Source organism: Amphibalanus amphitrite, unplaced genomic scaffold (genome assembly GCF_019059575.1).
Source record: "Amphibalanus amphitrite isolate SeventyFive unplaced genomic scaffold, NRLGWU_Aamphi_draft 000191F_arrow, whole genome shotgun sequence".
Lineage (NCBI taxonomy): Eukaryota > Metazoa > Arthropoda > Thecostraca > Balanomorpha > Balanidae > Amphibalanus > Amphibalanus amphitrite.
In genome coordinates this window covers 427,449-450,874 of record NW_024881686.1, presented here as the reverse complement: position 1 = coordinate 450,874, position 23,426 = coordinate 427,449, and the positions used below count along the sequence as shown (strand labels likewise).

The 23,426-nt window shown below is 53.7% G+C and overlaps 1 protein-coding gene across 1 annotated transcript in view; it reads left to right on the top strand.

Moving 5' to 3' along the window:
- The window catches only part of LOC122384465 (trichohyalin-like), a 32,091-nt gene extending 8,880 nt beyond the window's left edge, over positions 1–23,211 (top strand). The window contains exons 4-15 of the mRNA XM_043371869.1: positions 1,864–1,919; positions 3,356–3,523; positions 3,926–4,093; positions 4,975–6,159; positions 6,498–6,650; positions 9,340–9,528; positions 10,051–10,190; positions 12,725–15,446; positions 16,658–16,921; positions 18,979–19,148; positions 20,779–20,917; positions 21,176–23,211. Of these exons, the coding sequence (XP_043227804.1) occupies positions 1,864–1,919; positions 3,356–3,523; positions 3,926–4,093; positions 4,975–6,159; positions 6,498–6,650; positions 9,340–9,528; positions 10,051–10,190; positions 12,725–15,446; positions 16,658–16,921; positions 18,979–19,148; positions 20,779–20,917; positions 21,176–21,310 (5,489 nt within the window). The 3' untranslated portion in view covers positions 21,311–23,211. The remainder of the gene's footprint in view (positions 1–1,863; positions 1,920–3,355; positions 3,524–3,925; positions 4,094–4,974; positions 6,160–6,497; positions 6,651–9,339; positions 9,529–10,050; positions 10,191–12,724; positions 15,447–16,657; positions 16,922–18,978; positions 19,149–20,778; positions 20,918–21,175) is intronic.
- The last annotated feature ends 215 nt before the right edge of the window (positions 23,212–23,426 follow it).

Here is a 23,426-nt window from a genome sequence, read left to right as displayed (position 1 = left end):
ACCAAAAAGGTGCGGCTTTTTGTGTTCCGGCATGAGAAGCAGCAGGCTTTAGGGATCATTGCCATGTATAATTTTTGTCATTTGTACGAAATGAACGCACGCTAGCGGCGTTTGAAGTTGGGGGTATCTGACAGTCATTTTACGACATAGAAAATGTCACGACTTCTGACAATCATACACGAGGCCGGTTTTGACAAACGTATGAAAACTATGTGAATTCAGATGCGCCAAACATTTCTGTGTTTAGCCATATAGCGATTTACTCGGTTTGGTAAACTTGACTTTTTGGTATTTATGGCCACTCGTGAACCCCATTTGCATCACTGTGCACTCGCCGGAAAGACGGTTCTACTGGGGACACGCCGCGCCGAGTGGACTGTCGTGGGGTCAGCTCTCGCCAGGCGGACGGGCATGGGACATCCCCACGGCCCACCCGCCCGTCGTGGGGGCAGCCCGTGCGAAGAAAAGACGGCCCTGGAGTCGGCCTGCCCGCCGGCCCTGAGCCCTGGGGTCAGCTCTGCAGGGGAGATGACCCTGGGATACTCCGCACCGAGCAAACGGTCTAGGGGACACTCAGTCCCGGAGACAATCGGTCCCAAAAACACTCGGTCCCGGGGACACTCGGTTCCGGACACTCGGTTCTGGGAGCGGGGACACTCGGTCGTGTGGATACTCCGCGCCGAGCGCCCGATTTTGGCGAGACGCTATCGGCCGGCCGGTCCTGGCGGCGTGCCGTCACCGCTTTAGTTCCATCCTCGCGCGAGTACGTTCGTTGGCCGGCCGTCGCCGGCGGCAGCTGACGACACCATCGATTTGGACGAGCGCCGGCGGCGGCGGCGGGTGCGGAGTAGGACTGCAGCCGGGGCAGAGGCCCGGCCACCCCCGGTTCTCCCCGCCCCCGCCCCCACCCCGCCCCCACCCCGCCCACTCCACACTCCCGCCAGAGTGGCAGTTCATTGAAACGGTGGACTTGGGTGGTGGCAGGGAGCCGTACTCTTGGCTGGTTTCACAAGGACAGGTTTCATCCGCTGATTAAACGAGATATCGCTAGTTGCCTTATGGAATATGGATGACATGTCTTTAGCTTTGTGCCTTGATATAAAGCGAAATGGATGGAAGCAATTTTGCTTCCCGACAGAAATATCTCTACCGGTAGGCATTTCGCCTAATGGTCTCGATTTAATGGGAGGTTGAACAGGGATACAGAATAACTAATAATCCCGGATCCTATATCACAATGCTGCGAGTCCGGGTCATTGTGGCGCTTGGCCACCGCCAGCAATTTACCTACGTCTGGTCCGACCTGAATGGCATGAGATAAAATTATTCAAAACCGGCAAAACATTATCACTTTCAAGTTAACAGTAGAGTTGACCTTAAAAAATTTGACTAGAATATATGTGGTAGGAGCGGCAACAGCTTCCTCGAAACAAATAGAGCTGCACTTTACTCATGCAATTCTCCCTAGTAAAAGTTTTATTGATTCTCTGGTCATATAAAAAAGAGACTGGTGCGAACAACATCTGGATATTTTGAAATTGTTTTAAGCATGCATGACGACGACAGAGCGAAACTGATAACGAGACAGCACAAATTTCAGAAAGCTGCTGTTAAAAATGTTCGAAAAACCGAAGGTAAAATTTGTCCCCGTAAGGTACGATTTAAAATTCAAACGTAAGCTCGAATGTGATAAAGTACATAAACCCTAAACGCGCACCCTATATCGACAGCTATATGGTGTGCCATCTTTTATCTCAATAGATTGGGAATAGACGCGCTCTTCAACCGAGCAAGCAAGTGAGGGTGTAATTAATGATTCACGTTTTTGCACGTCCTTACAAACGATTCACGTTATTTCCTCAGGCAAAGAAGAGGAGCGGTTAATGTATCAACAGCTTCAGTCAGCGTCACAAAAACAGGTTAGTCGGTGATAAAGGTTGTCGATAATTCCCTGTCTTTTTTGATAGAGCCGTACGATTTTCAGCTTGCCACTTCCCGGGTGCGTATCATTCGCCATGTGTGTGCGTGTGGTCTCTGCCCGCCGTGTGTGTGTGTGGGAGGGGGGGGGGCAGCTGCCCGCTGGTCGTCTCTGGCTGCTGCCCACTACTGGGGGCAGTCCAGCATCCACCCTGTGTGCGTGGAGCCACTGCCTGCTAGCCACCACTGCATTAACCATGACGCGCGGTGCGCGGCGGTCGGTCGGCGGCACGGACGGCGTGAACGGGCAACGTCATGAACCGTGACACGCCATCGGGGGCGGGGACCGGCGAGGGCCGGGAGGCGGGAGAGGGGAAGGCAGAGACGCCGGCGCCGACCCTTTTTATGAACGTCGGTCCTCGAAGTTCTCAGGATATCCGGTGGCCACTTCAGTCCACGGGCTTGCCAACACATGGAAACAATTTTAGGAATCGGATTGCATTGTGACTAACAGTATCCGCAGCGTCCGTGGGCTGTAAAGTTCCCCATACGAACGGTGGGGAAATAGTGGCGAACGAGTAGCCTGGGCGCCGTTTTAACCCTCGCCGGCCGAAGGGGGGGGGCGGGTGCGTCACTCTTGCAATGTTGACCTTGCGTGACGTCATTTATGACGTCATCAAGGTCATATTAGTTTTTTCGTCAATAACTCCCGATCAAATTGAGCTAGCGAGTCGGGAAAGCCACCAATGGACTCAGGAGGACCTGCCAAATCGAATGATATGCGACATGACCTGTTTCGACCAGCTTTGTGACCTGGGGGTGCTGACCTGACCGTGACCTGAGGTCAACACCCTAAGTTGACTTGACCCAAACAAAAAGTATATCATTCGACGCGCCCGAGCAAGGCAAACACGATGCTGCTAAAATCGCGGCTCTGTGGCTGTTTTTTGCGAAGTTATTCACCAAAAACTGAACCGTACCTTGGGGCACTTGACCTGACCTGAGAGGTCACCGGTTGACCTAGGACCTTAAAATCGGGTACCAATCTCTGCGTCTCGTAACGGCGCACACGCTCGTTTTTTTTCGTGACGCGCTAGCTTGACCAGGGGCGAAACGGCGATGGGGGGTCGTACCCCCCTCGGCCGGCGCATATGTAGAAAACCAATAGGTCCGGCGAGGGTTAAGTCGACAGTCACTAAAGCGCGGAGTGGACCCTCATCCCCTCCCCATAGTTTGATGACGCGCGGAGAGGTGTCCGAACTTCTTTGCTTCCCTACACCCCGTAATTTGATGACGCGCGAACTATCCCCCGCGGTTTGATGACGCGCGGACTATCCCCCTCCCCCAGTTTGATGACGCGCGGACCATCTACCGGCAGTTTGATGACGCGCGGACTATCCCCCGGCAGTTTGATGACGCGCGGACTATCCCCCGGCAGTTTGATGACGCGCGCACGGAGATCCAGCGGCGAGACCAGGAGATCGTGGCGCTGACGGCCAAGATGAAGACGCTGGAGGAGCAGCACCACGACTACCAGCGGCACATCACCGTTCTCAAGGAGTCGCTCTGCGCCAAGGAGGAGCACTACAACATGCTCCAGGCCGATGTCAGTACCCGAGCCCACACTGTCCTAATCGGATCAACGCGCGGCCTTGAATTTCGCTCCAGAACGGAGAACATAAGCCTATAAGGGGCTTATCTCGGTGTTTGAAAATCGCAAAATATATCTGATCTTTAAGCTCAATGGCGAGGCCCATGTGGAGGTTTCGATATACATTTGGTACGATGGATTGCTATTTATATCTATTTTAGGCTATGTGCCATTTGGTCAGTTTTTTTTTTTTCTCGGTGATAAGGAAATATCTTGAGATATGCATTCTACAGCTTATTGGCAAATATCTAGCTTCATTTCATAAAGAAAGTCCCGCCATATGCGTCTGGAGACGAGACTGACCTCCACCCTACCCTCGTAGGGAGACGAGACTGATATCCACGCTACCCTCGTCAGGTGGAGGAGCTCCGCCAGCGGCTGGAGGAGAAGAACCGCACCATCGAGAAGAAGACGCAGGCGGCACTGCAGGCCGGACAGGAGCGCAGTCGACTCAGCAGCGAGCTCAACGAGACCAGAGACCACCTGGACATCAAGGACCGCAAAATCAACGTTCTCCAGAGGAAGGTCAGTAATCACGGCGCTCGACACAACAGAAAATCATGGGTCTGACATTTCCGATTTATGTTTCTGCTGCAGCTTGATTGTTAATTCAATTTTTTGTCGTGAAATTCCAATTTACGACGTAACGAGACAAAGGAGTCCTCGGCAGAGAGGAAAGGAATAGATAATTGCTTGTGTAGTCTGTTCAACATTTGGTACGGAACACAGAGCCGGACCTAGAAAACAGATGACATGAATTGTCAAATCTGCCCCAGATTTGTGATCAGTGGCAGGACACAATGGGTGACATCCTGACATCAAACATGCACTAGATGAGTGATGACTCACGAGCCCGTATTACGACAGACGACGTATAGGACAGACGCGTGGCATGGGACATACGATCGGTGTGCGACAGTAATTGGGCCTGTGTCACAGAACGGGAAATCAGACGGACCACAGGGCTGCATCTTAACTCGTAGCTCTATTGATCCACACTCAGGGACTCAGCCGCTTAAACTTTGGACAAAATCCATTTGATTTTTTATTTTACCCCGGATTATATTTTACTCAGAAATCTACATACAAGCATTCAATAAAGTTGATATCCTCGAGCATTTCGTGAAATATGGATGGCTTCGACGCGTTGACTGTGACTTATATTTCACCATGTTATATAATAGTGGCAAGACTTGGTCCTTTCAAACTCATGTTCGACTCTTCAGCGAGCATAACTCTGCTATATGAGGGAAACTTCCCGCATGGATGGCCTTGCTTTAAAGGACACGCTATTTTTGACTGAGTTTCGTTCCTCTGACGCTGACTGCTATAGGCCATCCCCTCCCTACTCTTTCTCTCACCCTCTCTCTCTCTCTCTCACCCTCTCTTTCCCTCTCTCCCCTCAGGTGGAGAACCTGGAGGAGCTGCTGAAGGAGAAGGATAACCAGGTGGACATGGCCCGCTCCCGATTAACCGCCGTCCAGGCGCACCACACCAGTTCGGAGGGCGCGCTCAGTTCCCTCGAGGAGGCCATCAGCGACCGCGACAAGCAGATCACCCAGCTGCGCGAACAGCGAGACCGCGCCGAGCAGGACCGCGCCCAGGAGCGCGAGCTGCACGAGCGAGAGCTGGCCGAGTACAAGCTGAAGCTGCACGCGCTGGAGACCGAGCTGGAGAAGCTGCAGGTGCGGCTGGAGCGCGCCCAGACCGAAAAGGCCAAACTAGAGGCCAAGCTGGAGACGTCCCAGCAGGAGCTGGGCAAGGCCAAGGCGGAGCTGGACAAGGTTCAGGGCGACGTCGGCAGCCGCTCGCATGAGGTCGAGTCGAGCAAACAGAAGCTGACCAAGCTGGAGCTGGAGACGGACCGCCTGAGGGCGGAGAACGACCGGCTGCGGTTCGACCTCGAGCGGGAGCGAGAGCGGACCGAGAGGGACAGAGAGCGGGAGAGGGAGAGGGACCGCGACCGCGACCGGGAGCGGGACCGAGATCGGTTGGACCGCGATCCCAGAGATCCGCGTGATCCGCGAGATCCCCGAGACCCACGCGATCCGCGGGATCCGCGCGACTCGCGGGATTCACGCGACTGGGAGCGATCCACGACCCCGGTGTACAACCCGCAGCGCGAGCGGCACATGAGCGGCAGCCTGGCCGCCTCGCTGGAGATCGAGCGCCTCCAGGAGCGGCTGGAGAAGTCGCAGGCCGAGCTGCGGCGCGCCCAGACCGAGCTGCGCATGTACCAGAACGACAACGACCGCGTGCAGGTGGAGGTCGAGCAGCTGCAGGAGAAGGTGGAAAAGTCCTCCGGTGAGATCTACCGGCTGAAGACGCGCCTGGAGAACGCCCAGAGCGAGAAGGACTGCCTCCAGGAGGAGTACGACCGCTCGCAGATGATCCTGGCGCGCATCATGACCGACAAGGACCGCTCGCAGAGCGAGGCCGACAAGCTGAAGGAGGAGCTGGAGCGGTCGCAGCAGACGCTCGGCCGCACCCAGATCACCCAGGAGAAGACGCAGAACGAGCTGGACAAGGCGCAGATGGAGCTGGACCAGCTGCAGGAGAAGCTCGACAGGACCACCGGCGAGCTGCGCAGGGTAGGTGGTCAGCGCCTTGTCTCGGTGAGACGGTGCGGTAGGCTTTTCAAAGATGTGTAGCGTGTGTATTGGTACGCTTTCGCTCGTAACACTGCTCAATCAGACATACTCCCTGCTATTATCTAAACAAGGGGAGGAATCGTTACAAAAAATATGCGAGTAAGCAGGACATAACCTATGTCTATTGGCCTCTATAAGATTGGGTATTTCTGACATACAAGAAACATATTGGAGCGTAAAACATATACAACCATTTTTGTAGCAACATTTCTCTGTATCCTCCAGTTCTTTACGTTCGCTGTTGTTTTCGTGGTTGTGACTCCCGACATTCCCCTCAGCTCCAGGCGGAGCGCGAGCAGGCGATCTGCGACATGGACCTGCTGCAGGCGCAGGTGGACAAGACGCTCGGACAGTCGACCCGCATGCAGCGCGACAAGGAGGCCGTCGAGAGCGAGCTCAGCAAGCTCAAGGACAAGTACGACAAGGCCCAGGTCAGTGAGGAGAGCTCGGCTCAGTCCCAACGAGGTGGCGGCGGGACGATGGCACGTGCCCGCCGACTGAAAGCCAGACATGCATTTTGAATAACAGACCCCACCGCCTACATTAAGTCTCTGTCAGCTGCACTGCACTCGTTAAATAACTCCCCCCATGAGGCTGTCGGCGCGGCCTGGCGCGGCGTGTCACAAAAGGCTGAGCCGTTTTCAACTGTCGGGGGCCATTCGTTGGACTTTGGACTGCGGCTGACGTCCCACCGACATGAATCTGGGAATTCTTTGACGTCCAGCCTATCGAGTTCAGATCCGGCTCCAATAGTTTGGCCGCCGCGGCAGACCTGCCCACCGCTGGTCCGAATTATTTTCGTGGTATGGGGTGCAGGCCCCCGTGTTACATCCGTGAGCCGTATAGGAGCAGTCGGGTACACTGTATACGTACTCAGTATCAGCATCTCATCTGCATGTGTTAGCGGGGATGCACTTGGGGAGGGCAGAGACGAGGAAGCACACTGGATATCGCTCGCGTCAACTGAAAGGCTGTTGAGAGCGTTGATACAATGTATAAACTGTATGTTCTGAAGCCTGTATATATGAATACTTTGGTGGTATTGATTAACATGTTTCTCCTCGACGCGTAGCAGCTACCGTTGGCTCAGCTCTGACTTCTGATTCAACCTGTAATCTAAATCCATGACAAGTATCAGCCGATTGATCAGCGAACGTCACAACTGGACCATTTAAACCGAACTATGCGGTAACGCCTGTTGAGCCACGTTAACTAATGAAATTCCTAAGAGCGAGGCTCGTAACTCCGGGAATAGTTAGTGTCCCTCGGCCGTGCTCTCTGCGGCGACCTTCAGGTGTAGGCGCCACACACTCAGCGAAGAAACTGCTGGAAGTTTAACGGAAGAAACCGCTGTAAATTTAACGGTGGTCATATATCGGACAAAGAACGGACATGAGCGCTGGATTCTCAGCCTGTCTAGACGGAGTTCGCAGAACTGCATTACCAGGCTCACTTCATGAGGACGAAGTTGTACATTAGACTTCAACAGCTCACCTACTTACACGTTGACAGGTGGCCTTTAAACTTCAAACACTAAAGGTCACTTGTGGCTGAAAATTAATTTACCGTGTGAACGGTACAAAAGACACATCAAGCTATGCACAAACAACACAAGCTAACTGAGCTTCTGAAATGACTTAGTTCAAGCTCATTATTATTCAATCAGTCAATCAACGTTCTAGTTCCATTGGAACTAGAACTGTTCGATGTGAACTAGTGCTATGTCGTATGATTTCTAGCCTCAATTATTTCATAAAATAAGCGATAAATAACGATCCAACGAATACCTACCTTCGGTTCTTGGTGTGATAGCCACGCTTTTCACACTTGCGCCCCATTAAATCACGCTCTGACAATTTATGAAATAAAACCCCATCCAATGTGCTGCGATACATCAAATGTGCTGAAATCCCCGGCCACAGACCCGCGCTGCAGGCTGTGATAGTGAAAATGCGCCCCGAAGTCCCGCCTCCACCTTGCCATCCGTTCCAGCAATCAGTCACCTATCTCATTTTCGCTCCTTTGACGTTAATTGGTTTCCACACGTCCCAGAACGCCAATAAAGTTCTGCTTAATCGGTTTTCGCGCCTACTTGTATGATCAGAAATAGCAATGCGAATGTCTATTTATGCTTTATCTGCGTACCCTGTTATCACTAACTAAAGAAAATTCTGCCACACTTAGCAAAAATCCTAACACCTTAGCTTGCTCTCCATTTCCTGCAGCTCAGCCAGTCGCCACCCCTGCTGGTTTTACTACCGCTCTCGTCTACCGACCGTCTCCTCCTCTGCCGTTCGGGCCGTTTGTTTCCCGGCCCGTCGCCGCCGGGCCTGCCGAGCCCTGCAGGCCGCTCGGTTCGGCGGCAGCGGCAGCGAGCGTCTCTACAGGCCTCTATCGGCTGCCGACCGCCGCCGGCCGGGGCGGGGGCGGCGGCGGCGGCGGGGGCGGGGGCGGCCGGGGCGCTGCATCGACCCAGTGGAGGGTCAGCAGCGTTAACTGGCCGCCCGGCCCGCCGCCCAACGCCCGCCGTTCGCCGCCCGCCGCCCGCTGCTGCTGCGTTTAACGGGCGGAGAAAGTGTATATTACTCTGAGAGTGTATAAGCTGAAAATGCCTCAATAATGTCCGAACCACACACCACTCGCAGTATAGGCCGTGGAGCTCACGCCGCGCTGCCCCGTGCAAAAGTGCCACAGTTTATTGCCGAGGATTACGGCGTGCATTACCTGTGGGGTCTGTAAATGATCATAATCCATCACTTGTTAACGCCCGCCTAATCTAGCCAGATTTACGGAAGCCATGCACTGGCATGAATGCCGCCATCAGCCGCGCATAAAATGAAATAACTCGAGCGTGTACATAATAGAGACAAGTGAACGGTTTAAGGACGGAGAACTGTAGTTTTTTAGGACAAGTATGTACTTTGTAGACTTTGTGTGGACTATGTATGCTGTCGGTATCTCAGGGTCAGCTGGCCGCATACTGCCGGATACGGCAGACCCTCACCCCCTGTTCTGGCCACCGCCTGCTGCCCGCCCCACAGGGCAAGCTGGCCGGGAGCTGCGGATACGGTGTGTAACTCCCCACCTCTCTAACCCCTGCCTGCCGCCCGTGCCCATCAGGGTCAGCTGGCGCGCGTGCTGAAGGAGAAGGAGGCGGTGGAGATGGACCTGCTGAAACAGTCGGAGCGGGTCGAGCTGCTGCAGAGCCAGCAGGCCAAGGCGCTGAGGGACCGGGACACCGTGCAGACCGAGATGGACCTGCTCCGCGAGAAACTCGACAAAAACTCCGCGCTCATACAGAAACTGCAGGTAAGCCACGGACAGGTATACATTTCACAGAGAGGTCAATCACAAGTGAATAGGAACAACAACTAGCATATCCTTCAGTCTTCAATTAGGTACTTCTTACAAATCTTTTAGGAATTATCCAGCTTAACATATTCAGGTTCACGAGAAAGCTATTAGGCAACATAAGATGCTAACTTTACACCAGATATACACTCTCCGTCTAAAAATCCCAGCGCCCCGACCAGTCCGATGCACTGTCGCGCCGGTCCGACAGACACCTGGTGAGGGAAGGGGCGTCCGCCGCTCCAGGCGCGGTCTTATCTGACACATTTATTCACCGGGAGGCCGCCGCTCGCCGGAAACACCGCCACGTTCTACGAACCACTGCCGGGTGGGCCGACTCACGAGGCCGTTTCTGTCCGATAATGTCACTGAGCCGGTGCCGCGGTGAATTACTGCGACTGTGCCCGTGACCCGCGGAGGTAAGCCGACTGTCCTTAGTGGCAGTCTGACGGCCTCCTCCCCCCCCCCCCCCCGCCGCAGATTGAGAAGGAGGACAGGAGCTCCGAGCTGGAGCACCTGCGGGAGAAACTGGAGAAGAACCAGCTGCTCATCTCGCGGCTGCAGGAGGAAAAGGAGACGGCGCACCGCGAGAACGAGCGACTGCTGGAGAAATACGACCGGTGAGACGGCGGCAGAGGTGGAGAGACCGGTGTGCTCCCGCCGGCCGCTGGGCTCGGTGGAAGCAGATGGAGCACTATCCTCCAACATTGCAATTAACTAGAACCCTTGCATTAATTGAACAAAAATTTGGAAATGCACCCGATTCAATGGTTTACTTCGAATATTAGTTCACTAGAATGTTGTCATAATAGCATCAGCTATAGGACTGCAGAGTTTAATTCAAAGCTTTACACTGTCCGAAACCTCCTTCTTACTTTCTTGCTTTCGATTCATTAACTTTTGTAAATCGCATCCCTTGAAATTAGCTCAAGTTTGAGTACTAGTTTTACGGATTGTAAATATGCTGAACCGTTTCCCCCTTTGATTTGAAAGTGTAAAGATTGTCTGTGTTATCATTATGCATTTATTTAGTCCACAAATCTACCTATCTTTTAAACTTCTTTTTCAAAGCACGATTGAAAATTGCTTTCTTTATTGCCTATTAATTTGCATATCAATTACGTACTTCTTGCAAAAAATGCAACTTCTTTTTACCGATAGTTAGCAATATGCATTATACTCCACCCTCCACCCTATAGTTTAAACCCCGGCACGTTAGATTTTTGTGGTCATTTGTAGTGAAAGCAACCTAGTGAGGGGCATGTCAAGACGCTGGGTACTGGCTGAACACGGCCCTTTTGCACGCTGCAGAGTGACCCAAAGCCGGTTCGTGTCTGAACGTTTGTGTGTTAGCCTGGTCGGCACGCCTCCTGCGATCAATGTCTGTTCGTGTGGAGAGAGAGAGAGAGAGAGAGAGAGAGAGAGAGAGAGAGAGAGAGAGAGAGAGAGAGAGAGAGAGAGAAAGAGAGAGAGAGAGAGAGAGGGAGAGATTAGTGTGAGTGAGTGAGTGAGTGAGTGAGTGAGTGAGTGAGTGAGTGAGTGAGTGAGTGAGTGAATAAGTAAGAGATTAGATGAGTGAGTGATCGATGACTATGTAAGAGATTTATATTAGGTTAAATGTAATTTCTTGAGTTGTCAGTTTTCACCCGGCACAGCTCACTGTTTTGCACATCACACCAATATGCGCTTATTTTGCAAGTTGGAAGGCGCTATTGCTCTCGCTTTTGCATGTGTCTGTTTTGGTGTTAACTGTCAATTTTAAATGCTAGTGCGACCGTCCCACCAGTGACAACTATAGCAGTACCGGCTACACCACTGGTCATCATGCAGCCCCGCTCCCCCTCCGCCGTCACCGAGTGACCGCCGCGTCCAATCAGCCAGCTCGATAACGACACCGCGCTGTGATAACGACACCCTCCCCCCCGCCCCTCCCTCGCAGTCAGATACCCGGGGAGGCGGCCGACGCGCCCTCCCCCCCCCCCCCATCCCCGGGCCGTGTTGACCGCGGTGCGTCGCTATTGTCGGCGGGACTGACGCCGTCGGCGCGGCGTTCCGGGGCGGTAACTTTGCCACAGACTGCAGCGCCACCCGATGACAGTCTCGTTCTCAGATACAGCGCCGACTAAGGCCGTCGAGCCGAACTCGAACGAATGGGTCAGCAAACGCGGCTGGTTGTGTGAGCTAACCGAACTAAACGAGTCGGAGTCGGCAGTAAAATGAGTCAAATCGACTGAGATAAAATGGTCAGTCGGGTGGCCCAGACGACTTCTGTTTGCAGACGAATGTGGGGCAGACAAAGTCAAGCACAGTTGTCTAGGGTACGGCCGGAAAAAAAAATATTCGGTTGACCATAGGCTCGTGCGACGCTCAACGCTCGTAGTTTAGGAATGGTTCACGGTGTGCTTGAGTAGCACTTTATTTTCGCTGGCGGTTGACCCGACGCGTGCTAGATGAAAGGTCACAACATTATTAGGCTCGCGTGCTTTTCCAACTTTTCACTCTAACCTCGTGTCTAAATCTACCCCATGACCTACTGGAACAAACGTTTTGGAAATTGCGATTACAACAAACAAGGGTGGAAACATTAATCGGCTACAATGGCATTTACACAACAGATAGATCGAATATTCATTAGCCACGAGTGGGATCCTGTTCTGATCAGGAAATTGTTTAAAAAGCCACATTTTCTGTTTAGATGCATACGTTATTTGGTCGTATGAAAATTTCACGACGAAACGTAGTCGAACTAGAACAAACGAAATGTCACGGCGATTCGGCGGCACATGTTAATGCAGACGTCTATGCAACAGCCAACACCACAGGAATCCTTCCACAATGTAGCCATAAATAACGAACATTTCCGGCGATGTAGCGATAAATTTCACAGAAGCTGGACACATCGTGCAATCACGATGCGAAACATGCGGCTGTATAATTATCAAGCATTCCATTTGTGTTGTGTGCTTTGTTTTGATGGCTTCATTTGCGTTTATTCGTGTCATTATGTGCAAGGGGGATTTATAAATCGTGTGTGTATATAAATGACAGCCTTTCTTCCGTTCCCTCAGTTCTGCTCATCAGACTCGTGCTACAATACATATTTCCCTTACTGCATCCACCACGACGTTCTGATCCGCGCCCCTGTGTTCGCCAGGTCGCAGGGCGAGGTGCAGCGGCTCCAGACCCGGCTGCAGACGGCCCAGGACGAGCAGGACCGGCTGCAGTCCGAGGGCGAGAAGTCGCACCTGCTGCTAGGCAAGACGCGCGAGGAGCAGCGCCGCGCGCAGGACGAGCTCGAGAAGCTGCAGGAGCTCTACGACCGCAGTGCCGTCCAGTTCATGAGGATGAAGGATAGCGAGGAGAGGTCCCGCGAGGAGCTGGAACGGCTCAACCTGGAGCTGGAGCGCGTCCGCGAAAAGTACGACAAGTCACAGATGGAGAACAAGAGGCTGTCCAACGAGCGAGAACAGCTCAAAGAGGACGTGGATAAGCTCGTGTTTGATGTTGAGCGGTCCAAGGCCCAGTATCAGAAACTACAGGCAGCTCAGGATCGCAGTAACGAGGAGGTGGCGCGTCTCCAGGTGGAGGTTGAGAAGGCGTACGAGAAGGCGGAGCGGAGTCACGCCGAGCTGAGGAAGATCCAGGCGGAGCGCGACAAGGCGCAGGCGGAGGCCGAGACGTGCCAGTCGGAGATGGAGCGCTATTTGGCGCGCCTCGGAAAGTACCAGGACAGCCAGGAGCGCAGCAAGGAAGAGCAGGAGCGTCTCAAACTGGAAATCGATCGTGTCAAGGAGAAGCTGGACAAAACGCAAATGGATCTGGAGACGGAGCACCTGATGCGCGATCGTTTCGAACAAGAGGCAGCTAAGCTGCGAATCGAGCTCGACCGTCTGGAGTCTCAGAAGGGTCGCGCGCTCAGCGAGGACAGCCGCTCCGACATACAGCTGGAGGTGCTGCAGAACGAGCTCGACCGCGTGCGGGAAAAGTACGACGTCTCCCAGATGGAGGTTCGCAAACAGCGCATCCAGGCCGAGAAACAGCAGGAGGAGGTGCAGCGGCTGCAGAAAGAGCTGGAGAAGCACGAGAACAACATGACCCGCTTTGCTTCTGAGAAAGAACAAAACCAGGGCGAGGTTGAGAGGCTGAAATTCGAGTTGGAACGCATCCGTTCCCGTTACGAAAAGGCGCAGAGCGAGGCGACGCGACTCGGTCAGAAGGTGGAACAACTCGAGTCAGAGAAGAAGCGGCTGAAGAGCGACCTGCAACAGGCGCAGGGTGAGCTTGACCGCCACTCGACGGCGCAGAACGACAGCCGAGACGACATGGAGAAGATAAATGCGGAGATGGACCGCGTGCGGGCCAAACTGGAGCGCTCGCAGGCCGAGCTGCAGCGCGTCAGCGACGAGAAACAGACGAGCGACGCGGAGACGCAGCGCCTGAGCCGTGAGCTGGAGCACACCCAGCAGCGGCTGACCAAGTACAAAGACAGCAACGAGGCCGCCAAGGCCGAGTTCGAGAAGATGGCCATGGAGATCGAGTCGCTGCACTCCAAGCTGGAGCGTACCGAGGGCGAGCTGCGCACCGCGGAGCAGGAGCGCCAGAACCTGCAGCAGGCGGCCAACAAGGCCAACAGCAATGACGAGCAGACCAGGATACAAGTCAAGGGCTTCCAGGACCAGCTGACCAAGCTACAGAACGAACTAGAAAAGTCGCAAGCTGCTCTCAGGGCTTCTGAGGAGCAGAAGCGCGCTGTAGAGGAGCAGAAGAGGGCTGTGGAGGAAGAGAAGCGCAAGGCTGAAGAGGGAAGAAGAAAAGCAGAAGAAGAAAAGACACAGGCGGAGGAGCAAAAGCACAAAGCCGAGGAGCAAAAACGCTTATCGGATGAAGAAAAGCGAAAGGTAGAAGAAGAAAAACGGCTAACAGAAGAACACAAAAGGAAGATTGAAGAAGAAATGAGACAAATCGAGGAAAGGCGGAAAAAGGCAGAGGAGCTGGCCAAAGAGGCTGAGATTCAGAAACAGCAGATCAGGGAGAAGGCCCGTCAGTCGGAGGAGCGTTTGCTTGCGGCCGGTGGGGAGAAGGATAAGTTGACTGCCGAGCGCATGCAGCGCATCTCTGCTCTGGAACACGAGCTGTCCCAGATCACCGCCGAGCGCGACCAGCTGGTGACGCAGCTGGAAAAGTCGTCGGCCATGCTGACCACCTTCCAGCAGGAGCTGCAGTCCACCCAGCGCAGCCTGGAGTCGGCGCAGCAGGCTGCCGGCGGCCAGCAGGCGCAGGCGGCGCAGCAGCTCAAGGAGCGCGAGGCGCAGCTGCAGCAGCTCACGCAGCAGCTGGCCCAGAAGCAGCAGGAGATGGAGTCGCTGCAGCGCGCTCACGAGGCGGAGGTGGCGCGTCTGAAGAGGGCGGAGGCGGAGCTGCGCGAGGCTCAGAGTAACAGCAGCCGCTCGGACTCGGAGCAGCTGCAGCAGCTGCGCGCTAGCTTGGAGGCGGAGCGTGGCCGCGCCGACCGCGCCGAGCAGACGCTCCAGGAGACGCAGTCGCAGCTGGCGCAGCTCAAACAGCAGCTGGAGGCGGCCCGGACGGAGACGCGGCAGGGCGCGGCCGTGCTGCAGCAGCAGGTGCAGCAGCAGAAGCAGCAGCTGCAGGAGCAGCAGCAGCGGCTGGAGCAGCAGCAGGGCACCATCCAGGAGCAGCAGCAGCAGCTGGCGTCGGCCCACCAGCTGCTGCAGCAGAAGACCAGCGACTCCACTGAGGTCCAGAAGCTCCGGAAGGAGCTGGAACGCTCCAAAAATGACATGCAGAACTCCCGAGTGGAGCGAGAGCGGCTTCAGTCCCAGTTAGAGATACTGGTTCAGGAGCTCCAACGCACCCAGGTGAGAATGATGTCCTTGGTACTGGCGGTTCTAGGAAGCTTTAACCCTATTAGTGGCAGGCTCCTGGCTACCCCTATTAGTGGCAGGGGGGGGCTGTTTACGACCCCCCCTTGATATCTCGAGATCTAACGGGCCGATTTTCAAAATTCAAACGGCATTCGACTTCGCTGAACGTGATCTACATTTCTAAAAAAAAAAAATTAAGAAAATGTCAAAAGGGGGGTTGAGGGGGGTAAAAACGGGCAAATTGCAGATACATTTTAGACTGCTTATCACGGCCAGGTTTCTGAACCAATCTTAACGCAACTTTTGCCGATCGATAAAGAATGAACCAGGAATTCACATGGATCCTAAAAATATGCATTTTCAAAAATCATAGGCGGATACAGATCATTGAGATTGGGGGTACACAAAAAGTATAGCAAATAAGGTTTTTGTTGGTACTGTTTCTAAAAAGGGTGGTAATGGTCTTGTTATGTTACAATTTTCTTATGAGAGAACGACTACAATTGTATTGGTCATGCATAGGCGGTGTCAGGGCACCTATGTTGGGAGGTAAAACATAACCCCCCTTTTTGGACGCCTGGATCCGCCTATTATAGCAAAAACGTGTCAAAAGAGGATGCACAATAACTTTGTATATGTTATCACATGATAAAACTGGTGCATACAGTTATAATACATCAGCATCGTGATCATCGCCCAAATGACTCGCTTCACGAATAGGACCCCCCAATTCCCAGTGCTCTGGAGCCGCCCTTGGTAAAGTTATGAACTTGAAATTTTCAGGGAATGTGCCCAATTTAGTTTTAGGAAAAGTCAGAAAATTTCAGCATCGTAGCTTCAGCGGTTTCGGAGATATTCCCGAAAAACCTGAGGGGTGGATGAAAACAACCCCCCCCTGCCACTAATAGGGTTAAAAGCAATCGTTTTGCTAGTTTGCATCTTTAAGAGCAATCAAAGAATTTATCATTCGAATTATATGATTGCAGCTATCTTTCACACGTTAATGAACTGAAGGGTCACGACACAGAGAGAATAAGTAATTTTGTTATGCCTATTTTTGTTCTTCAAATGCACAACCACAAGAAACTGTAATCACGTTTACATTTCGGTTAACGGTCATTCGAATGATCATTCAAAACTTTGAAAGCTTATTCGTAGTTAGCTATTATGCAATTTCTAATCACATGATTTACGCGTTCCCACAGCTGGATCTACAGAAGGCACAGCAAAAAGCGGCCAACTCGGGCAGTAGCAGTGAGGAGGATTCCAGCGCACAACATCAGCAGCAGTTACAGCAGCAACAACAGCAGCTGCAGCAGCAACAACAGCAGCTGCAGCAGGCCCAGCAGCAGCTGCAGCAGCAACAGCAGCTGCTCGAGGAGCGCACGCGGCAGCTGGAGGAGCGGGACAAGCAGCTGGCGCAGCTGCAGGCTCGCGTCAAACAGCTCGAGTCGGAGTTGGCAGCCAAGGTAAGGGGGATAGTCCGGCAAGAGCGGGTAATTAAGTCGGGGCTGGCAGCGGAGCCAAGCAAGATTTCGTAAAGTAGTTTTCTGCCTAAGTAATCAATCAAAACTTCTATCATTTTGTAAACAGACGAGCTAGACAAGTTAACCCCCATAGCTACACCTTTTACAAGCCTTTAAGCTCGTTCCAATTCGCCAACTTACATATACATTATTGGTCGTATCGTGCCGGGACTGCAGCGTGCCTGTTAGGAATACTGTCCCGCATACACAGCTGTGTTGCGGTACAGTCTACCTTCGAATACGCCAGCCGCGCCACGCCGTTTCTACACGGGGCGGCGGTGACGCAAGAAAAAAGGAAGACGTGGGCTGTCAGAGAAAGAAAACAAATTTTAACCATCCTTTTTGACTCTCTATCCATAGAAAAGCTTTTAGATAACATGAACTACCTTTACGAAGGTTTATGTTATCTATGAACAGCTCTATCCATAAAATGATATTGATTAAACAAACTTCAAGCAGTAACAAAAAAGTCGCGGATTAGAGATAAATAGGTACGGCACATACAATTTGCCACTGCTGCCTGACTGCCCTTTATCTGAAAATCAGCAGAACTTCATTGGGAAACGGACATCCAGAGTGGTTCAAATATAGAGCAGATATCGCTCCCAAACGGCGTCGATGTTAATACGGCTGAACTAATCGTCCAAACATCTCACAACAGGCGGTGGCGGCAGTTTGGTAACTTTACCGAACGATTCGGCGTACCATGTGTTGCCTTTCTGGCTAACGTCCATCGGCGCGGACCGATTGTCCGCATCCGGTCCATTTAATTCGCGATCAGCCACTCGCGGAATTACAGCGGCGCTCGTAAAGTGGCGACTGGGCCCGGCGCTTCCGACCGGCCGCGGGGGAGGCGGGCGAGCCGCCGAGGCCGAACCGCCGCAACTGAGACCATGGGGAGTTGTGGACGCCGCCCACTGAGCTAGGGGACACTTCACTCGCCCCGGGAGAAGTTCGAAATAGGGAGGGGGATGAGAGAGACCGAGGCCGGCCCCACGCACTTGCGTCAAAAAGTTCGGTATTGCTGGCGACAAATGATAACAATAACACGTCAAATGTATATTTAGACACACAAAGCTTTTGGTATGAAAATACCTTGATAACTGTGTTAAACAGAAATGAGGACGATCAAGGTATTTTCATACCGAAAGCTTTGTGTGTTTAAATATACATTTGACGTGTTATTGTTATCATTTATCCTAACTGTCTTGGATATTCTACATTGCTGGCGACGTTGACGCGGTGGCACGGCCTCATTATAGCTATTGTTCAGTGTATTTGGATTGGTCCAGACGAGCAATGTCTTTGGACATTTTCCGGCACATACATGATACAGATATAGGTGTCAGCAGTCCCGCGATGAAAGCTGGTCCCCTCCCCTCTTGGGTGCTAACTCTCTTTAGAGAGAGGCGTCAGCTCTCCGTGCAAGAGGCGCCATCCCGTCGTGAGAGACGCGGGCCTACCGTGAGAGAGGCGTCAGCTCTCCGTGAGAGGCGGCAGCCCGGCGCGGTCCGGCCGCCGCTCTCGGCACCGTCCCAGACAGTGTCAGCGGCATCGATCTCTGTCGCTGTGTGTGAGACGCTGCTGGTCACACACAATGGCCAGTGTGCTCCGTCCCTGGCGACCCTCTCCGGCGGCGGCCCCCGGAGCACCAGCCGGCGTCATATTGATTTATTTGTCCCATAAGGTGACAGTGCGGCGGGTCTGGATAATATCGAAACTTGTTTGTGTATGGTGACGGTGAAGTATGACACCTTATAGAGAGTTTACTAAGGAACTCTCACAACATAAATAATCAATATCCAATTCAATCATTGTCATGTAAATTTCCCGGAAAACGACAACAAGTCTGTTGGCTCTGCCTTTTCCGGTGGATGAATGATTCCCCGTTTCGTTGCTCGGTAAACGTTATCACTTACCGGCTGTCAGTTAGCGCCACGCGGCCCCACTCAGACGATTGCCGCTGGTGACGGCTCCCCACCCGCCGTGTCTGCCCGCAGGCGGAGCAGGGCGGCGGAGCGGCAGAGCTGGCGCAGCTGCGGACAGAGCTGGCGCAGCTGCGCGAGGAGAACAAGAAGGCGCAGGCCGAGTCGGAGCGCCTGCTGCACCTGATGCAGATGTCGCAGGAGGAGCAGTTCGCCAAGGACAAGACCATCAAGGAGCTGCAGGAGTGAGTGAACAGAGGATACCCAGGACGGACCCGGGTGATGGGGTAGCTAGACGGGTCCGGTAGAAACGTACTAGGCTGCCAAATAATCAGGGCCACGCTGTGAGACAGGCCGGCACAAAAAAAGACCCGTGGCGACCGAGTAGGTATGTTGGTCCTGAAACGGTACACCAAACTAAACTGAGACTGGAGTTTCTGGGGGACGTGTGATATAGTTGAGCACGAGAGGGCAGTTGTGTGTCCCCGAGATTTTGTCTCGAGTAGTTAATTCCGAGTAAGAGCGGAGTCGGGAGCGTTGTGCTCAGGCGGGAGCGTTTCGGAGCGGGATGGAATGTACCGCAGGCACGCCGCCGAGGGCTGTGAATCTAATTTCCCAGCGGCATTCACAACAAGATAGACATGCTTCTCTGGAAATCCTGGAAGGCAGCGGAGTTGGTGGATTGTCAAAAAGAACACGGAACAGTGCGAATGAAATTAGAATAGGAGCAGGTTACTTAAGGCCACTTAATTGCAAAACGCATGCAGATGTAATAATGTTTGTTGTTTAGCATCGAACGGCGGAGCAGAGTCATACCCTCATCTTCAGACTCACAGCACATGGCCTTTGTTCCGCGTGATCAATAGCTACATTTGTCACCGGCGAGGCATCGGGGCGTTAGGAGTGTGCTAATAACCCGACACCAGCCCAGTTCCGTGACTTTCCGACACTGGAGGCGGGCATATTTCCAAACGGGAGACTCATTAGGACTGAGACCATCAGCGAGTTTGTGCCATTCGCCCGTTCTGAGCGTTTGTTACAGCAGCAAATGAGGTGCTTTCTATTCTGATGAGGGCAATTTGAACCGTTTAGCTCATTTATGAGGCACCAACACTCGCCTGAATCAGGGCTATTTTTAATTTATGAAAATCTATCGTAAGATGAGCCCGTGCATAATTACTCATTTGTCCGAGGAAGGGTTTCCCTAGAAAGCATTTAAAGAGATAACGCGACGCGCTGAAAGTCAAACAGCTGGAACTTCTGCTTATGAAAGGAAAGCTAGCACAATATAGGCACCGCCGAATAGGAATGTATTTTGTGGGGTGGGTCGATTTTAATTGAAGATAGAAAAGGGGGTGATTTAGTTGAGTAAAATATGTCAGTAAATAAGCCCGGAGCGGGCTGCAGGTCGATCACTCTCCGCCGATCAGCTTCACCAGACGGCGGCCGACGCGCGGAGCCCCCAGCTCCCGACGGTACCCGCCGCGGATTGGTTCCGCAAAGGTCAATGATGGGTCAGGCGGCCCGGTCGGCCCGGACGACCCGGTTTTAACGGCCGTTTGGGCTCGATTGTGTCGTTACGACCGGCCGGGCGGCCGCGGCGAGCTAAAGCGGTGTGCCGGGTGTCCTCGGGACAGCTAGTGGGGGCACTCAATATATGGGAGAGGCCGGAATGGTGATTCATAATGCCGATCAATAATGAATTGATGGTCAAATTATGTTTGGGAAATAAATCTGTCAGGAGCTGATAACGGTAGGGCGCGGGGTTTAAGTTCAGGGTAGCGCTAGGCTCTTAGTCACTCACTGAAGCGTCCGGCCTGTTGAACCAGTGAATCTGCCCACAGCTGATCTCTGTCCGCGTGTCTGTATCCTCAGAGCGCTGAGGAGGTCCCGCGGTGCGCCGCTGACCGCGCCTCCCTCCGCTGGTCCGTCTCGGGCCACCACCCCCGGGGCGGTCACCGCCAGTCCGGGACCGCCGCCGCAGACCCAGCAGCCGCAGCAGCAGCAGAACAAGGTCAGAGGCGCCAGACAGCTACCGATGGGTCACTTCAGGGCTATTGGAAGCTTACTTGCAGGTCACCACTAGGGATATAATCCATAAACGTGAAGTCCATGTTTCTAGGAATGTGCTAGAGTGCAGCTCGTACTTAGAGAACAATCGTCAACAAACTTGGCTTGACAATGAGCATCGTTGAATGAATTATGGATAGGTATACCCTCCCACTCCATGAGAAAAGACCCGCCCATCTGACCGTGGTGTCCTCTGTTGCAGCCCCAGCTGCCGAACCTGCTGCCCGACGCCGCCGGCACGGCCGCCTCCGCCGCCGCCAACGTGGCCGGCAACGTCGCCGGCAACGCGGCTAACGCTTCCAAGGCCGTCGGCGGCTTCCTCAAAAGCCTCTTCTAAAAGTGCAATAGTTCATCGCGTGACTGCGTGCCAGGGGACGGGCAGAGTGGGGGATGGACGGAGAGAGTGAGAGAGCGAGGGACGGACGGTTCGCCGTGGATCGCAGCTGCGAAGTGCCTCAAAGTCGAGAGTCCCTCTGTTGGCTTCATCAATCTGATGTGTTTGTCACTTCATCTGATCTCTGTTTATCACGTAACTTGTAAGTTTGTAACCATCCACTCGTGATCTGACCTTTGTTAGGTCCTAAGTCGCATAGCCAGTCCTCGTGGTAGCTGTATGGCCAATGGCCATGCTGATCTCGGTCGCCGGAGCCGGCCGCTCGAGGGCTAGGTGGCGCTGCCAACGGAGCTCCCTCCACCAGGTAGCGCCACCTCCGCAAGAGGCTGAGCTCACTGCCGTCTTACGGTGAAGACTGCAGGTTAAAACCCGAGGCTTGACAGGGGTAGCCAGCCTGCTATCTACGACCCAAGTAACGTCACCAAACAGCCTCACACCATCAGCATGCTGACAATTAGGCGTTCAGTGTCATTATTCGCCAGCATGCCGTTTGATGTTGCGTCAAAATATGTGTCTTCATTGTGTCAAGAAGGTATATTTTGAAAACGTGTTATGCAGTGCGTTCTGTTGAATATTCGCGTTCTTACTACATATGTGTGCCCATCAGAAAAGTAAGGGTCATTTATTTACACCAATGGTGCAAATACGCCCAACATATGTGCAGCACGAAAGCATGTCCGTTTGCTGCAACCATTTTAATTTTACGACGAAGGCATCGCAAAAACGGTGTGCATCTTGGCACCAGACACGCCGCAAGACTGGATACAAGACAGTGCGCGGCTGATTATGAGTGTGTGCGTGCGAGTGACGAGTGCAAAACAGCGCGGAGGCACCCCGGATCGCGCGCAGGAGTCGGATCGTGTCGAGGGCGTCCCTGCGCGTGCCACTGCCAGCAATGTGCCATATGAACCTCGATGCGCGGGCTCAGGACCCGGTGGCAGCGCGATCGGTGAGGGACGCTCTGCGCGGCAGAGCGCGGCCGACACCCACCTGTGTGCGGCGCACGTGTGCGAGTGTCAGTAGCGACACCGGTAGAGCTCACTCTGACCGAACCGGGTCGGTCAGGGGCGCCGGGGCGCCCAGTGGGACGGCGGGGACTCGGTGTCCCTGGCAGGGCGCCCGGTGCTCTCCGTTTTCCCTGTGGCGGGGAAGAGCGAGCGCCACTCCAGTGGGTGTGGTACCGCAATAGTCGCCGGTGTGGACGGCGGTTCGTAGCGCCCGATGTGTCCCGGGGTTGGGATCGTCCGGCCCGGCCCGTCTCCGGTCACCGGCTCTAGTCACAGCTGCTCTAGTCTCCGCCGGCGTCCTCTAGTCTCGTTCCCTCGTCCTCTAGTCTCCGTCTCCGCGGCGGGCGGTCTATAGCGCCCCTCCTGTGTCCCTGAGGTCCTCTCCGACCGGCGGCGTGCGCACAAACTGCCCTCCGGCTCCCTGTCTGTCCCGGCGGGTCCCGACCCGCCCCGGGCCGCTCCCCGGCCCTGCTCGCTTCTGTCACGGTCGGTGCTGTGGTCGACGTTGTCTCGAGCGTTCTAGTCCTGCTGTCCCGGCGGCGCTCTGCAGCCGCTCGTATCGGCTCTCCTCTCCTCTCCTCTCAATCTCTCTTGTCTCCCTGATAGCTAGCTCTGTACGTACCTCATATGCACGTGTGTTTCTACCTGGGTCCGGGCGCGCCGTGTCTGGGGACGGGTGCACGTGGCGCCGCACGTGGCCGCCGCTCGAGCTCAGACACGTGGCGGAGCAGAGGGCGGTGCAGACGGGCCGAAACCGTGATCTTATAGCGCGCATATCCACGTTAATACTCATTTGTTGACTGTAAATAAAGAGTACATGGATGTAAGTATCCTGAACTGGCTGTTTCACTCAACAAGAAGATAGTCAGATCGTGTTTAGACAGATATATTTCAGATCGTGGATGTAGACGCCACTTTATCACTACCTTTTTCAAAAACGCGTTTCCAATACCAACGCAGGAGAACACAGAAAAACGGTTTTGTGAACCACCAAATAGTTCATGGTATGAATCAAGTAACTAATGTTAATTATATTAAAATGAACAACTTCG